The sequence below is a fragment of the Panthera uncia genome, chromosome A2 (assembly GCF_023721935.1).
Source record: "Panthera uncia isolate 11264 chromosome A2, Puncia_PCG_1.0, whole genome shotgun sequence".
NCBI classification, from domain to species: Eukaryota; Metazoa; Chordata; class Mammalia; order Carnivora; family Felidae; genus Panthera; species Panthera uncia.
In genome coordinates this window covers 7,976,270-7,993,519 of record NC_064816.1, presented here as the reverse complement: position 1 = coordinate 7,993,519, position 17,250 = coordinate 7,976,270, and the positions used below count along the sequence as shown (strand labels likewise).

At 60.5% G+C, this 17,250-nt stretch overlaps 1 protein-coding gene across 1 annotated transcript; it reads left to right on the top strand.

Moving 5' to 3' along the window:
- Positions 1-399: 399 nt before the first annotated feature.
- Positions 400-17,213, top strand: ZNF653 (zinc finger protein 653). The gene is made up of 9 exons (XM_049639882.1): positions 400-720; positions 6,590-6,633; positions 8,405-8,620; positions 13,031-13,645; positions 13,786-13,957; positions 14,059-14,170; positions 15,234-15,348; positions 16,124-16,223; positions 16,474-17,213. Exons 1-9 carry the CDS (start codon positions 422-424, stop codon positions 16,649-16,651), a joined length of 1,851 nt encoding a protein of 616 aa, XP_049495839.1. The 5' UTR covers positions 400-421; the 3' UTR covers positions 16,652-17,213.
- Positions 17,214-17,250: the final 37 nt, after the last annotated feature.

The following is a 17,250-nucleotide window of genomic DNA, read 5'->3' as shown; positions in this document are numbered from 1 at the left end:
GGGTCTGCGGCATCCGGGACTGACAGATCAGACCCCAAGCTTTCCCTTTGTCTTCACCTGACAGCTCCTACCCTTCCCTTGTCACCCTCAGGATGCATTCAGAATAAGTCGTGGGGAGAGGAGCCCCTACCTCCCAGGGTCTACGGGCCCATCTAGGTCTTTCTTCCCGAAGCTGGACTCAAACCTCAGCCCTTCCCTCGGTCTCTGAGAAGTTAGAAAGTTTAACAGAGGAAAGGAATAAAAGAACTGGCTGTTGCTAGCCCTCGCTTGTCGCGCGCATGCGCAGTTTCTGCTCCCGTTCTCCTTTTGGCGCCGTGGGGCAGTGAAAGTCCATGAGAAATTTCCCGTCGGCGCGGAAGATGCGCGCCACTTCCGGCCGGGCTCCTAACAACGGGGGAGGTTGGTAACCAGGGAGGGGGGGATGGCGGAGCGGGCGCCGGAGCCCGAGGCGGAGGCGGAGGCTGAGGCGGGCGCAGGCGGGGAGGCGGCGGCCGAGGAGGGCGCGGCGGGCCGCAAGGCGCGGGGTCGGCCGCGGCTCACGGAATCGGACCGAGCCCGGCGGCGGCTCGAGTCCCGGAAGAAGTACGACGTGCGGCGTGTGTACCTGGGCGAGGCGCACGGGCCCTGGGTGGACCTGCGGCGCCGCAGCGGCTGGAGCGACGCCAAGCTCGCAGCCTATCTCATCTCGCTGGAGCGCGGCCAGCGTAGCGGCCGCCACGGGTGAGGGGGCCCGGCCCCAGGGAGGGAGGGAGCGAGCGAGCGAGGGAGGAGACGCCCCTATTCCCCGCCGAGCGTGGTCCCGCCCCCTCTGTCCACGGCCCCGCCCACGGCACCTGTGAGCCCCGCCCAGTGTCCGGGCTGCCGGCCGGGGTCTCCTACCGCCGGTCCTGGGACGCTCCTGGCTCGCGGCCCCGCCTCCCGCCTTTCCGACTGCCCAATCCTGGGATGCGCCCAGCCTCTCGACCCGCCTCCTGACGCTTGGCCCCTCCCGTTAGATTTCTGGCTGCCCAATCCTAGTACAGACCCCACCTCCAAGCGTTCTAACTGCCCAGTCCCCGGAGGGGCGGCCCCGCCTCCTGAGGCCTTAATGCCCCTTCTTCCCTGCTGGTCTTTGGCATCTCGCAAGCCTCGTTCTCTAAAACCCTTAGGTTGTAGTCTGAGACTGTGACTGGACACCCTGGGCCACCCAGCCCTGTCCCGTATAAGGTTCTGGCACTCCATCTGAGACTGTGTGTGGCCTCATTCCCACAACCTTCCACCCCAGACCTGGGAAGACTCCTCACGATCCAGATCTCATTCTCTAAACGTCTTGGCTCCTGGGGAGCACCTTAGCCCGTAGAGACTCAGGTGAAGAGGAAGCCCCAAGTTAGCGGCTCAGGTAGAGGGCAGAGGTCTTTGCGGAATCTCCATCTTGAGAAGGAGCGGTGTGGATGGAATTTTTCCCTTCCTGCTTTATAGGTTGGTGTGACGACTAAATGAGTTAAAATACAACAAAAGGCTTAGAACATGGTTGGCACATAGTGAGCACCTCAAGTATTAGTCGTTATAATGATGCTTGTTCCCTGTCACAAGCAGTGCCGCGACAGAATCCTTGCTGTGCCCTGGTTTTTGTTTGCATACATTGGCATGTTTCCCTAGGGGAAGATTCTGATGGCCAAGAATCCACCAGATCCTTCTGAAGTGCATCCACGCCCTCCCTGGGTGGCAGACTGGTTTATATGCCCAAGAGTGGGGCGGGAAATGCTGGGCATTTCAAAAACTCAAGCTCATGTTGCATTTTTGGAGTTTCTGATTCAGTTAGTCTGAGCGGGGTTGCAGACCTTGTATTTTTTTCTGCAAAGCTTCCAGGGAGACATGTGCAGGTGGAGCTGGGGACCACTGGCCAGAGGGAGCCCTTGAAGGTCCCTAAGCTGAAAGTGCTATTTGCAGTAGCTTGGTTTGTGTAAGGCATGCAGGACTGGGGCCTGGACACAGAGACAGCCCAGGCAGTGCCTGACAAAAACCGGGCCCTGGGACACGTGGGTAGTCGGGAAAATACAATAACCTGAGTGAGGGGTGTCCTGTGGGGAATGGACATGGCCAGAGATAGGGGGCCCGTTATTCTGTCTGCTCACTTATTTGTAACTGCCTTCTACCTGGAAGGATTTCCGTTCAAGACTCTGTAAACATGGACCAGAAGGCAGGAATGAGAACTGGGATGAAAAGAGAAAGGAAAAAGAGGGATACAGGGGGGCCAGGATCAGTGCTGTTGGATTGAGGCCGAAGTCACAGGGGACACGACAGAGGGCACTTTTGTGGCATGTTAAGTTAAAAGCCTGACCAGAGTTCAAAAGACATGAAGAAGTGGGAATGGAGAAGAGGCCATGAATTTGCCTCAGAGCTTCCTAGCGACCAGTGGGAAAAGGGAAACAATGGTCAGTCGTGGAGTCGCTGGTGTCATTCGTTTAAGGGATGTTTATTCAGTATCTACTATGTGCCAGACACTTGTAGAGGTGCGGAGGGTGCAGAAATGAACAACACAAAAAAAATCACTGCCTGATGGAGCTGCCAGTTAAAATTTTTTTAATGTTTATTTGAGAGAGAGAGAGAGAGAGAGAGAATGCACGGGGGAGGGGCAGAGGGGGAGACCCAAAATCTGAAGCAGGCTCCAGGCTCTGAGCTGTCAGCACAGAGCCCGACGCGGGGCTCAAACTCAAGAGCCGTGAGCTCATGACCTGAGCCGAAGTCGGACACCTAACCGACTGAGCCACCCAAGGCGCCCCTGGAGCTGCCATTTTAAAGGGCAGAGGGCAGACTTGTCCACTGTGCAAAGCCTTGTCTACTGTACTTACTACATGTTTACTATTATTTATTATTCTAAATTACATTACTATACTATAAATACTAAATTCTATTACTATAATTTGCTAAATTGTGGAGGTTGTGAGAGATCGATAGGGGCTATGGAAAAAACAAAAGTGAAATAAGGGAGGGGGGTGTGTGTGCTGGAGATTTAACTAGGGTGTTAGGCTGGGCCACAGTGAGAGGACGGCATTCATGAAGGAGCCAGGGAGACCTATGCAGATATCTGGGGGAAGAATGAGGAAAAAGGATTGGCCAGTGCAAAGGCCCTGAGGCAGGACCCGGCCTGGTGAGTACATGGGGCAGTGAGCAGGCCCATGTGGCTGGAGTGCAACGAGAAGATGAAAAGTAGGGAAAGTGAGGACAGGAAGTTGACAGAGCCTTGTGGACGGCATGGAGAACTCTGGCTTTTCCTCTCAGTAAAGTAGGGGGCCTGATAGGATTTTTTGCTTTTGTTAAGTACAGAATTTTGGACAAAGAGGTCGCATACCTGGCTTATATTTTAACAGAGGCACTCCCTAGGGGCTGTGTGGCAGGAGGATTGGGTGAAATGCGAGTTGAAACAAGGTTGGCTGAGAATTGGCTGCCGTCGAAGGTCCCCCGACCTTGGCTGGTGAGGGGCTCGAGGAGGTTCACTCTTCTCTCTAGCTTTGTATGTGTGTGAATTTTTCCTTTTACGTCTTAAACTGTTAACAAGAAAATCAAAAGAATCCCGCTGACCCCTACGTTGAGGCTGTGTTCCTATGTCGAGGCGACTACCTTGGTCCAGGTGAGTCCTGACAGGGCCGGGCCCAGGCGGGGCCATGCAGAGGTGGAGAGAAGTGGTTGGAATTAGGGCCAACAGGGTTTGCCGATAGGTGCGGAGACGCGAGACGCCCCAGGTTTGGACCTGAGCACCTGGAAAGTTGCAGGTGCCGTTAACTGAGAAAGGACAGGTCACGGGACCATAGGACGGCTCCCGTGTGAGATGTCTGGGGACCCCTGCACGTAGTGTCAGGGAGGGCTGGTGGTGGTGGTGCGGTCAGGAGAGGGCCGGGTGGGAGATCCGGATTTGGGACCCACAGCGCCATGATGGCATGGTGACAGAGGTTGCCAAGGGCGAGTGGGGAGACACGCAGGTCTGAGCCCCGCTTTCGCTCTCTGCGCTTAGAGAAGTCAGGGTCACAGGGGAGGAGCAGGGCCCTGGAGGGGCGTGGAGGACCCGGTGGGGCAGCGTCCTGGAGGCCCCTGGAAGGATCCGCAGGCGGCTGGAACGGGGCAGTTTGTGGCTTGGGGGAGAAAACCCTGAACGGAGGGGTTCAAGGGAGATGGGGGAGAAGACAGGAAGACTGCACACACATAGACGGCTCCCAAGTGGGGGCAGGGGAATGGGCAGAAGTTGGCAGAGAAGGGGCTCAAGATTATTTAAGTCCGAGGGGGGAACTGGTGGTGTGTTTGGACACGGGGGGGGATGAGGGGTCAAGTGTGAAAGCAAATGGCAGAGGAGAGCGGAGGAGAGCTACTGGGCACAACTGTCCTCATGCGCAGGTGGCCTGTACAGGGCGTCGTGTAGGCGGTAGAATGCGGAGAAGCGGGCAAAGGGAGGGACGGCAGTTTGGGGGAGAAAGAACATAGTCTGGCCCCATTGAATCCCCACAGCGGCTCTGTGTGAGAGGCACCGCTGTTTTCCCCACTTCGCAGGTGGGGACACTGAGGCTCAGAGGGGACGAGACCCACTCGCGGTCACACAGCTAGTCGACAGCAGAGTTGAGACTTGGACTCAGATCTGACTGACACCCGAGCCTGTCCCCACCACTAAGTGGCGTTCCCAGCTGTGAGTGCGGGGAGGGGGCCGTGGGCATTTGGACTTGGGTTTGGGTGAGGATCTGGGTGGCCGGCCTGCCCCCTTGGAGAGCAGGGGAGGGGAAGGGAGGGGAGAGTCATGGGAGGGGGTGGAGGCATCTGGGATGGGGCGGGGCGGGGGGTGCAGAGGCTGGGACAAGGGCAAAGCCTGGGGAGCTGTCCTCGGACCAGACGTGGGGTGTGAGGACTGAGAATTGCCATCAGGCTGGACGGGGGTCAGATGGGGCGGGTGGGGAAGCTGACAAGAGACTTTGGACTGGCTGTCAGGACATTTGCGGCGAGAGCAGGGTCTGGGCCATGGCAGGGAGGCTGGCGCTCCAGGGCCAGACGCTGTGATGACGCTGACGGTCACGGTGAGACCGTCGCTATGCTGAGCGGTTACCCAGTGCGAGGGGCTACACCAGGCTCTTCCAGGGCGCGTAACCTCATGCCAGCCCCACGAGGCAGGTACTGTTACGATCCCATGCTACAGATGGGGAAACTGAGGCACGGGGAGGCAAGGTCACGCAGGGTCTCGGGGCCTCCCACTGCAGTGTAGAGAAGGGAGGATGAGGAAGTAGCCCGAGTGCGTGGGCCGACCCAGAAGCGTGGTGTCGGGAAGGTGGGTGAAGGCCCCTAGTGGGTCCAGGGGAGATTCCTCCAAAGCACCCACCCTCAGCATGTGTAGACCCAGTGCTGGGCCAGGGCCAAGCAGCCTGTAGGGGGTCAGGATCCCACCTGGCAGTTCTGGCGGCCTTCCTGGTGTGGGAGGCCTTGGGGCAGGGGGGGGTGGGTTTGGGCCCGGCCTTGCCCAGGGCTCCCTGACGCCTTGGTCACTGGGGCACACAGTTAGGGTGCTGGGCCCCAGCCAAAGTGGGGAAGGCCCCAGAGGCGGGTGGGCGTGATGGCCAGGGCGTCTGGACCTGAGCTGGCTCCCTGGGGCGGGACCGATAGAGGGGGCAGCACCTTGGGCTGGGGCCTACATACAGCAGGCAGTGAGGGTCGGGGGCAGGGTCCCTAGCAGTACCAGCCCTCCTGGCTGGGACTGGCAGTCTCCCCAGGGCTCTCAGCCTGCCTGGGATTGGTGGGGAGGGGCGGGCAGGATCTGCAGGGCCCCGGATGGGGCAGTGCAGGTTCTGAGGCCGACTCCGCAAATGTTCTATTGCCATGTGACAAACGACCACAGACTTAGTGGCTTAAAATCACAAATGATGTCACATTTCTGTGGGTCAGGAGCCCAGCGTGTTTTAGCTGGATCCTCTGCTCAGGGTCTCACAAGGCCCAAATCAGGGTTTCAGCCAGCTGCGTCTTCATCTAGAGGCTCAACTAAGGAAAGAGCTGCTTGCAGACACCCTCAGAGCGTTGGCTGACTTAATTTCCTCCTGGGTTGCACAGCCGAGATCCCCACGGTCTTGCTGGCTGTTGACCGGGACTGCTCTCAGCTCCCAGAGGCTGTTCTCAGGTCCTGGCCCCTCCTGGACCTCCCATACTCTCGGCCTACAGTCTCTGACTGCAGCGGGGCCCGTTTAAAGGTTCCCCTGATTAGGTCAGGCCCACCTGGGAAAGCTTCCTCCTGATTCATTCCAAGTCACCTCGCCCCAGGGGGTGGTATCCCATCATATACTCAGGCCGCCCGCTCATGGGCAGAGGATTATGCAGGGCGTGTGCCCCCGGGCATGGGAGTCGTGGGGCCAGCTGAGAATTCCGCGTGCCACGCTTTCTGTACCCCTTTTCTGACTTCTCCGCTCCCCGGCCAGGGCCCCCTGGGCAGGCAGCCTCACTCCTCTGAGCCTCATTCTCCCACGTGGTGAAATGCATGGTGATGCTAGACCACCTTTAAGGGCCGGTGTCCATGGAGGAGAGAGTGGAGACCCCTGGGAAATAGAACAGGCCCTGTGCTTACTCCCCCTGCCTCTCTCTCTTACAGGAAGCCTTGGGAACAGGTCCCCAGAAAGCCAAAGCGGAAGAAAAGTAAGTGGGGCTTCAGCCGGGGCGGGGGGGGTGGGATGGGTGTTGGGAGTAAGAGGCTTTGTTGTGCGTTCCCTCACTCATGCTCAGGCACCACGGGCCAGGGGCTGTGCGGGACAGGACAGACCCAGCCGTGCCCCCACATAGCCCATGGTCTCATGGGAAGGCAGGGGACAGGCCCAGTGGGGCCACGGCAGGGAGGTAGGGGCACTGCGGGCCCAGGGACACAGCCAGGCCTGCGGAGGGGGGAGGGGTGGGGGCAGGAAAGGTCCCAGAGGGGACTGGAACGTGTGCTGTGCCCAGTGGGGGTGCCTCCACCATCCCCAGCTCCCACACAAAAGGCTAAGTCACCACTGGAAAGCGGTTAGAGTTGTCAGAGGCATGGGCCAAGCTAAGTGTGTGACCTCCATATCCCAAAGTGTGGGAAGGGAGATGACTGGAGAGGCTGCTGCTGGTGGTGTCCCTATTGTCCCCGTGGTCGTCACTGGGTGGGAGGCCCCAGGCAACCCCCGTAGGCCCAAGGACCCTTCTGGGCCGCCTCCTCCTGTCCCAGCTTGGAAGACGGGGAGGACAGTTTCCTCCCCATCGGCTGCAGGACAGGCATCATTAAACATATCACAGGTACCATTTCTTGGGCATTCAAAGTGTGTCCAGCCCTGTTCTGTGCCCTGCCGACGTCTTCACTCCCTCCTCTCTGGCAGCCCTCGAGAAATGGGGACCATTATTCTCCCTGACCCAGAAAGGGCAGGTGAGGGTCAGAGAAGCCAACACTTGCCTGGAGCCACCTAGCTATGATGTGGCAGTCAGGATTTGAATCGCACGGTCTAGCTCCCACCGGGCCCACCTCCTTAAAGCATTTACTCATCCAGCAAACATTTGCTGAGCATCTACTATGTACCAGGCCCTATGTAGGCATTGGGGATACAGGAGGAATAACACAGATAGCGTCCCTGCCCTTGGGGAGCTGACATTCTATTAGGGAAGACAGAAACACGGAAACAGATAACCACAGACGGTATCTAGGTGCCACCTGGAGAGAAAGGGCAGCAAGTCAGGTCAGCTGGAAGGACAGTGGGGAAGGGGTGGCAGACCGAGGGAAAGACCTGAGAGGGGAAGGGCAAGGCAGTTATCTGGAAGAAGAAGACACAGTCTGTGCAAAGGCCCTGAGGCAGGACCGTACCCTGCTCATTTCAGGAACAGGGAGGAGGCCATGAGGCTGGAATAAAGTGATCAAGGGGAAGGACGGGAGGCGATGGGGCAGAACATTCGGGGCCTGGCGGGTCGGGGGAGGACTTTGGCTTTTACCCCCAGCCAGGGGGAGCCCTGGTGGGTTCTGGGCAGGGGAGGGGCATGGCCTGACTCCAAGTGCTTGCAGCAGGGGCCTTCTGTCCGCCGCGGGCGAAGGAGACAGATGTGGGAGCAGGGAGACCGGGGCAGAGGGGCTCTGCTGGGCCAGGCCAAAGACGCTGATGAGGACGATTCTGTTAACAACAGGCAGCTAATAATTACTGCGCACCTACTACGTGCCAGGCTCCATCGTTTATGTGATTTCGCTTACTCAGTGAGGACAGCCTGGCCCGCCTCTGTTATCAGCAGAGTGTGTGGCACCTCCCGGAGCCCGTTTCTCCATCTGTGAACCGGGGACGGGCCCGGACAGGGCTCGGGAAGGTGTCTCAGCCCCGCCCCCACCGGGTGCCGTAAGGCCGGGGTGTTCCGAGGCCCTCGGAGGGACAAGCGCCACCCCTGACCCCGGGGCCCTGCCACGCGTGCGCAGGGAGGCGACGCAACGTGAACTGCCTGAAGAACGTGGTGATCTGGTACGAGGACCACAAGCACCGCTGCCCGTACGAGCCGCACCTGGCCGAGCTGGACCCCACCTTCGGCCTGTACACCACAGCCGTGTGGCAGTGCGAGGCCGGCCACCGCTACTTCCAAGACCTGCACTCGCCCCTGAAGCCACTCAGTGATTCAGACGCCGACAGCGACAAAGGTGGGTCTGGGGCCGGGGGGGCGGGGCGGGGGGGGGCGCCCGCCGGCCTCCAGGGTGTGAGGGCTCCACGGCTCCTTATGGGGGGGTCACCCCGGACCCCCAGTCCTCTCGTGGGTCTTGTCAGCCTCAGGCCAGCGCTAGAAGCCTCACAGTGACGAGAAAGGCACGGGCGCCGGCTTCAGGGACGGAGCCCGGCCCCGGCAGGCTGGTCTGCACTCTTCCTGTCCTTCTGGAGCAGGGAGGCGGCCCCCGTCTTCCAGGGGACACCTGCGAGGGCTCGGCCCACCTGTGCCCAAGGCCGGTGGCAGGCAGGGCCCGGCTGGGGTGCGGGACACCTGGCTCAGCGGCTGGAGGGAGGGGTGGGTGCCGGGCCTCAGGCCTGGGTGCTCGCCTGGCCTCTCCCTCCTCCTCTGTTGTCTGTGGCCCTTTCTCTTTCGGTCCTGGGCGGTCTCTCCCAGCCTCCTCGTCTTGCCGCCTGTCTGCCCGGTTCTCCTCCTCCCTCCCCATTCTCGGCTCTTGAGCTCTCTCTTGTTCCCCCTCCCTCTGTTGCCCATCTTTTCTGTTTCATCCGCTCCCTTCTGTTTCCTGCCTTTTCCCTGCCCCCCCGTCTCTCCCTGTCTCCCCGACTCCCTTCCCCCCCCATCTGTTTCTCCCCCCACTGCCCTGCGCGTCTCTCACTGTCCCTGACCCTCTCTTGCCATGCTCTGTGGGTCACACGTCCTGAGCTGACAGTGGGAGTGGGAGGGACTCAGTTACGAAGGCCCAGTTGGCCCTGGTGGGTGGTGAGGAGCTGCCCGCCTGCCTCGAGCTCGGCTTCAGCCTCGGGCTCAGGAGCACAGGGCTCACCGCCAGGCGCCCTGCCAGGGTGGAGGGTGAGGTCAGTCACCGGGGCTGAGCCCGTGCTGGCAGGAATCTCGGAGCAGGTGGCATCCCAGCTGGCCGAGGGGAAGCCGTGGGCGAGAGGCGTTCCGGGTGGGCACCCTGGCCAACGGCTGTCCCGTGTGCGTCCGCCAGACCCCACCACGCGGCCGGCCCCTCGGCCATCGTCTCCCCACTCCGGGTCCCGCCCCCGACCACGCTCAGTCCTCCCTACGGCTCTTCGTTAGCCCCGCTTGGCAGTTGAGGACACCAAGGCCCTGGGACTAATGTGACTGACCTCCCTGGTGATGGGTCCGCCGGGACAGGGATGGCACCCAGAGGAGCCCCCTTGCACCCCCACCCAACTCTGACACCGGTGGCTGGTGGATCTGGCTCTCAGGAATGAGTGCGGGATCCTTGGCCGGGTCTGCCATGGCTGCGGGGGAGGGGGGCGCTGTGAAGGGAGGGGGGCTGTGTCCCTGTCCCAGCCCTGTTCCCTCAGCAGCAACCCTTATCAGCTCCCTGCCTGGGGTGGCCCTGCCACTTCTCAGTAAGAGGACCTCCTGCAGGACTTGGAGAAGCCAGGGGGTGCACGGCCACTTCTGTGACCAAGGTCATGGTCAAGTGGGGAGAGGTCCAGTCTGGCCTTCACAGCTGGACACTGCGGTTGGGGATCCAGGCACACACACTGGCCGAGCCCCCAACTTACTAGGTGACTTCCCCTTGCTTTAGGGTGGGGCCAGGGAGCTCAGCTCACCCTGTAGATTACAGGGTGTTACAAGGAGGGGCCAATCCCCCTACCCCACCCCTGCTATCCCAGGGCCGTGAGTCAGGGATGGGGCGTTATGATAAGAATGATAATAGAAACATTGATAGGGTGCTTACTCTGAGCCTGGTACTGTCCTAGGCCCTTTACATATATTTACTCACTAAATACCCCAAACAGCCCCTGGAGTAGGTGCCGAGTTATCCCCAGGCCCACACAGGTTCCATAAGGCCCCCACATCCACACAGCTGGAGGGGTGGGCGCCAAGATCCCACCCCCGAAGTCTGGCTCCAGAGCCTGCGTGCTGCATCTGACCCCCTGGGAGTGTAGGACACGTGGTCCCCGGACAGTGTGCCCGACTCTGCGGGAGTGTGGAACTTCAGGGTCAGCTATTGACTTTTTCTTTCTCTCGCTCTCTCTCTTTTTTTTTTTTTTTAAAGTCTACTTATTTTGAGAGAGACAGAGACAGCATGAGTTGGGGAGGGGCAGTGAGAGAGGGAAATCGAGAGAATCCCAAGCGGGCTCCGTGCTGCCAGCACAGAGCCTGATGTGGGACTCGAACTCTCGAAGCCGTGACCCATGACTCTCAAACTCGACCCATGAAGCCGTGAGATCATGACCTGAGCCGAAACCAAGAGTTGGACGCTTAACCGACTGAGTCACCCAGATGTCCCAACAATTGGCTTTTTCTGTCCCCAGTCCCCCTGTGTGTGGGCTTTAGCACAGAATACCTGGGTGAGATGTTGGTCGCCTTGGCCTTCATCACGGTGTCGGTTTGAGATTCATTCATTTCTACAAATATGTGCTCATTGTGTGCTAGGCGGCCTTCTGGGCACTGGGGCCTGTGCACAGGGACCCCAGAGGTTATGGAGCTTACGATCTAGAGGGGAAGCAGACAGTAAACAAGATAGACAATTAAAATCTAGAGTACAGTGGAGGTTCCTGGGTGGCTCAGTTGGTTAAGCATCCGACTTCGGCTCAGGTCACGATCTCACGGCTTGTGGGTTTGAGCCCCACATTGGACTCTGCGCTGACAGCTCAGAGCCTGGAGCCTGCTTCTGATTCTGTGTCTCCCTCTCTCTCTCTGCTTCTCTCCCGTTTGCACTGTCTCTTTCTCTCTCAAAAATAAATAGATGTTAAAAAAATTTTTTTAATTAAAAAAATAAAATCTGGAGTATGGTAGAAGGTGATATTTGGGGGAAAAATAAAGGAGAGAAAAAAGTGCTGTTTAAGACAAGGTGGTCAGAGGCCTTCCTGAATAAATACCATTTTCTTAAAGGGTCTGATGGAGGTGGGGGAGAGGGAGCCCACGCAGGTGTCTGAGAGAAGAGTGTTCAGGCAGAGCAAAGAGCAAATGCAAAGGCCCTGAGGCAGGAGACTGCCTAGGGTCCCTAAATACATGACCTACACTGGGGGGCAGCAGAGGAGGGGGCGGGATGGAAGAGCCCCCAGCCCCCACAGGAGGTCCAGGCGGCAGCTGTCCACATGGAGGCATCGGGGTACGGGTGGCGGCAGTATGACAAAAATAGGTATTTGGTTTTTGTCCCCGGTTCCTGGCACAGAACTCCTACAGCCCTTGGAATTGTCTGAGTGATGGGAATATTTTTCATTGTTTGTGAAGAGCCCCTTGCATAAGGAGCCCCTTTGGATCACACCCGAGTCTATGCTAATGAGGTGACTCAGGCAGGGTTCCCTAGAGAGCTTCGGGATGGGGACTGGTCACCAGAAAGACAAAACACATGATTAGAGGGGGGACTCTCAGCCCCACCCCTGCCTCCCAGGCAGCAGACTGGGACTAGAGACCGGGTTACAAAAACTCTTAAATAACAAGATCCAGAGAGCTTACAGGTTGGTAAACACCTTGAGGTTCTAGGAGGGTGGCGGGTCCAGAGAGAGCATGATAGCTCCCACCCCAGCAGCCCCTGCACCTCACCCTACGCTTCTCTTCCATCTGACTATTTGCTGTGTTGCATCTTTTATGATAAAAGTGTAGTCATCAGTTGGGGCGCTTGGGCGGCTCAGTCGGTTAAGCGTCCGACTCTTGATTTCGGCTCAGGTCATGATCTCATGGTAGTGAGATGGAGCCCCGCATCGGGTTCTGCACTGAGCATGAAAGAAGATTCTCTCTCTCCCTCGCCCTCTGCCCCTGCCCCGCTCAAGCACACACTCTCTTTCTCAAAAAAAAAAAGAAAGAAAGAAAAAAAAAAACCCAAAACCAAAAAACTGTAGTCAGTAAGTAAAACACTTGCCTGAGTTCTATGAATTGTTCTAGCAAATTATCGAACCCGAAGAGGCTGTCGTAGAAACCCACAATTTATGGCCAGAATTACAATGGCCTTCGGCCTGCAGCCGGCGTCTGCAGTGGGGGCGAGCAGTCTTGTGGGACCTGAGCCCTTAGCCTGTGGGATCTGACACTCTCTCCAGGTAGATAAGCGTCAGAACTCAAAACGAGTTGGTGTCAAGATGAGGGCAGTTTAACACCATCAGGCTGACTGAAACCCTGGGGTGAGCGAAGCTCGGAACCTCCCAGGCCTGCGGGAGCTGAAGAGGCTGGGCACGAACCCCCAGGGAGGGGCCAGGAAGCCAGAAGTCGGGTCTGGAGGCCGAGGGAGGGGAGTGTCTCTGAGGAGCAGAGGTGGGGGGGCGGGGGGGAGGGGACTGAGAAGTGACCGATGTTTGTGGCACTGAGGGGGTGACCGTGCCCAGCCCGTAGTAAGCACTCAGCATACGCCTCTGCTGCTGCCACTGTTGCTACCGTAACTGTCTCCTTTCCTCTGTCGCCACAGTGGGCAATGGCCTGGCGGCCAGCAGCTCCGACCCTTCTAGTTCCGGCTCCGGTTCTGACTCTGAGGAGCCCCCCGAGGGCCCGCCGGCCAAGGGAGCGGCCGTGGCGGCGGCGGCGGTGACCCCCTCCAGCCCGGCGGGCAGCAGCGGGCTCATCACTCAGGAGGGCGTGCACATCCCCTTCGACGTCCACCACGTGGAGAGCCTGGCGGAGCAGGGCACCCCGCTGTGCCCCAACCCGGCGGGCGGTGGGCCCGAAGCCCTGGAGACGGTGGTGTGTGTGCCGGTGCCCGTGCAAGTGGGCCCGGGCCCCGGCACCCTCTTCGAGAACGTGCCCCAGGAGGCGCTGGGCGAGGTGGTGGCCAGCTGTCCCGTGCCAGGCATGGTGCCCGGCTCGCAGGTGATCATCATCGCAGGCCCCGGCTACGACGCCCTCACGGCCGAGGGCATCCACCTCAACGTGGCCGCAGGCAGTGGTGCCCCCGGCGGGGGCCTGGGGGATGAAGTGCCCTGTGCCGTGATGGAGGGCGTAGCAGCCTACACCCAGACGGAGCCCGAGGGCAGCCAGCCCAGCACCATGGACCCTGCCGCCATGGCAGGCATCGAGACCAAGAAAGGTCTGGGGGCCGCGCCGGTCCAGGGGGGCTGCCGCGGCCTCTGGGAGGTGGGGGGAGTGGGGAGGAGTGGCCCCGGAGCCCACTCCTCCGCCACGCGGGCCCTCCACGGACGCCCGCCCTGTGTCCACCTCCCCCCGTAGAGAAGGAGGACCTGTATGTGCTCAAGAAGGAGGAGAAGGAGGAGCCCGTGGCCCCAGAGCTGGCGGCGGCAGCGCCTGAGAGCGCAGAGCCCGAAGCCGAGGCAGACGGGGAGGAGCTGGACGGCAGTGACATGTCGGCCATCATCTATGAGATCCCCAAGGAGCCCGAGAAGTGGGTGCCCGGGCAGCTGGGGGCTGGGACGAGGAGCAGCCGACGGGCCCACAGCCCGCCTGGCGTGGGAGCCCTGATGCCATGGGCCCCTTCCCCTCCAGGAGGCGGCGGAGCAAGCGCTCTCGGGTGATAGACGCCGACGGCCTGCTAGAGATGTTCCACTGCCCCTACGAGGGCTGCAGCCAGGTCTACGTGGCCCTCAGCAGTTTCCAGGTGAGGCCGCCACCCGAGCTGGCCGAGCGGGGCCCGCTTCTGTTTCCCGCCGCCTGTGTGCTGGCGTCCGGGCAGTGTGGCTCGTGGAGGGCGCCGCTTGGCCCCGCCAGGTGCCACTGGCCTGCCTCCCGCGCGGCTGTCTCTCAGCAGCTTCCCACCGACCCTGCCTCAGCCACAGGGCACCAGGCGTCACCTCGCTGCCTTCCCCTCCTGCTCTCCAGTGACTTGTCCTGCCTTCTCAACCAGCCTCTCAACTCCTCCTGCCTTTACCCAGGCCACCTTCTCGGCTCAGGATGCCCCTCCCCCAGGAAGCCCTCCCTAGTCCCCCAGGGCGGGTGGGGCCTTTGAGCCCCCGGAGGAGCGCACCACCAGGACACGCCTGTAGTTTGTCCTCTGGAGCCTGGACGGGACGCCCCAAGGGCAGAGCCAGGGTCTCGTCACATTCCCACTGGTGGCAGGAGGCGGCACCTTTGCATTTGCCGAGTTTCGTTTTCATTAAGCATGTATTGAGCACCCACCAGGTGCCAGGCCCGGTGGTGCCGGGCACTTAGAGCTGCAGGGGTGAGTTAAAGAATACAAGAACAAAGGAATGAATGACTCGGGGTGGGGGCGGGGAGAGCGAGGTGGCTGCCTGCTCCAGGCCGTGGAGACCGCATAGCTCCATGGCAAAGCCTCCTGTGGGAGCTCACCCTGGAATCCAGTCCAGCCCTTCCCCTGCCCACCTGTGAGACACACGCCAAACTGGAAGCCTCTGGAGCCTCACCCCCCATCCACAAAGTGGGCAAAGGGCGGGGCGCCAGCACGTGGCTATGACAAGGCTGACTGATGCCCCAGCCCAGGCCCTGGCTGCAGCAGGTGCACGGTGAAGTGGCAGTAGATTCCAGTTGTGCCCCGGGGTCCCTGCTCAGAGCTGGGAGTCCCTCCCAAGGGCAGGGGCACCCATCTTCCTCCAGGGGGGCTGGCCCCAGCCTGCCTCCCAGCTCCCCTTCTCTGTCCCCACCCTGGGGAGCCCTGGAGTTGGCCCCTGGCACCCACAGCCCCCCTCCACCCCTCTTGCCTGCAGAACCATGTCAATCTTGTGCATCGGAAAGGGAAAACCAAAGTGTGTCCACACCCTGGCTGCGGCAAGAAGTTCTATTTATCCAACCACCTGCGGCGGCACATGATCATCCATTCAGGTCAGGCCCGGGGTGGGGCTGGCAGCACAGGGCACGGGGTCCTGGGCCTCAGGTTTAGGGTGGGGCCAGGAGTCCCCAGGCACAGGACTGCCACCCACGGTGTGGGCTGCGGACTCAGTGGGGAGCTGTGTTGCCTCTGTCCACAGCCTCTGTCCAGTGGGAGGGCATGGCTTCAGATTTTTCGAGTGGCAGGAACTTTTTTTTTTTTAATTTTTTTTTAACGTTTTATTTATTTTTGAGACAGGGAGAGACAGAGCATGAACAGGGGAGGGTCAGAGAGAGGGAGACACAGAATCTGAAACAGGCTCGAGGCTCTGAGCTGTCAGCACAGAGCCCGACGCGGGGCTTGAACTCACGGACCGCGAGATCATGACCTGAGCCGAAGTGGGCCGCTTAACCCACTGAGCCACCCAGGCGCCCCGAGCCGCAGGAACTTTGGATTTGTATGTGAAGTCGCCCCAAAGTTCAAATATTGGGGTCAAGTTCAGACCCGCTTAGGCTTGGCAGTTTGCACTCGGTGCCTCCCAGGGAGTCGAGTTCACATTCCAGCTCTGCCCGTGGCCTTACCCCGCACATTCTAAGCATCACCTTGGGCTGTAAGCTGCCCTCCGTATTAGCCGCCCTCGTTTCTAGAGTCAAGCGTTGGCTCCCAGAAGCCGTGGGGTTTGGCTCGCTTGCGCCCCTACGTCCGGGAGACCACTCTCTACCCGGTTTGGGCGGCGCCCTGCAGCCCCCGCCCCCAACGGCGGCGCGCTCAGCCCCGCCTCTCCCCCAGGTGTCCGTGAGTTCACCTGCGAAACCTGCGGCAAGTCCTTCAAGAGGAAGAACCACCTGGAGGTGCACCGGCGCACCCACACCGGGGAGACGCCCCTGCAGTGAGTGACGGGCTTCCCGCGAGGGCGCTGGGAGGGAGGGGGTCTGGGCCCGGGCCGGCAGAGGGCGGGTCCACCCCTCGGGTTGCCTTGCCCAGTTCCACGTGCGCTCGCATCCCGGACGGCGCCTCCCCTTCCTGGGGCCGGCTCGGTCCTCGTCACTTGGGGCCCGCCTCCAAAGGCGGCTCCGCCCCATCTGACCCCGACCCGGCGTCGCTCGCCCCGGCCCCCCCCCCCCCCCCCCCCCCGGCAGGTGCGAGATCTGCGGCTACCAGTGCCGGCAGCGCGCGTCGCTCAACTGGCACATGAAGAAGCACACGGCCGAGGTGCAGTACAACTTCACGTGCGAGCGCTGCGGGAAGCGCTTCGAGAAGCTGGACAGCGTCAAGTTCCACACGCTCAAAAGCCACCCGGACCACAAGCCAGCCTGACCCATCCAACCACTGACCGCCCCTATTTATTCGTCCACTCGGACACCACGCCTGGGCTTGCTGGGGCCCAGACAGCCGCGGGGGCCTCCCGGACCGCGGGCCGGAAGGAGGCGCCCCTGCTCTGCCCTGGGGCTGGGCCCCCCACAACCCCGCCCTATCTCTGGAGGTGGCGCCTGGGGTTGCACTGCCAGAACTGTGTCAAGAGAGCAGAGCGAGATTAAAGAGCGAGAAAGGAGATGCCCTTCCCCTAGGCCTGGATGATTTGGGGAGCTGGGCCCTTCTGTCTCCAACCTGGTCCCTTCCTGAGCGAGGCTAAGGCAGGCGGTAATGCCCCTTTCCTGACAGCCTCTGCACTGCCTCGGCTATCTGAGCCTGGAAACCCCGAACACTCCGTCTCACGGGGTCAGAGGGTGGGAGGTTGGGAAACGGGAGGCCACCGGACATCTCCTGGGACTCAGGATCTTGATGCCCACTCCTAATCCCTCATGGAATACTAATTCCCCACCCTCAGAGAGCTCAGGGACCGGTTGGGGAGATGTTCAGTAAACACCTATGTAAGACATCTACAGCTGTTGACAAGTGCCGTGCAGGAGATAGGG

Excerpts from the sequence above, each read along its gene's own strand:
- ZNF653 (XM_049639882.1), top strand. The coding sequence starts at position 422 with ATGGCGGAGCGGGCGCCGGAGCCCGAGGCGGAGGCGGAGGCTGAGGCG. Across the intron at positions 721-6,589 it reads CAGCGTAGCGGCCGCCACGG|GAAGCCTTGGGAACAGGTCC; the intron begins GTGAGGGGGCCC and ends TCTCTCTTACAG. Across the intron at positions 13,958-14,058 it reads ATCCCCAAGGAGCCCGAGAA|GAGGCGGCGGAGCAAGCGCT; the intron begins GTGGGTGCCCGG and ends CTTCCCCTCCAG.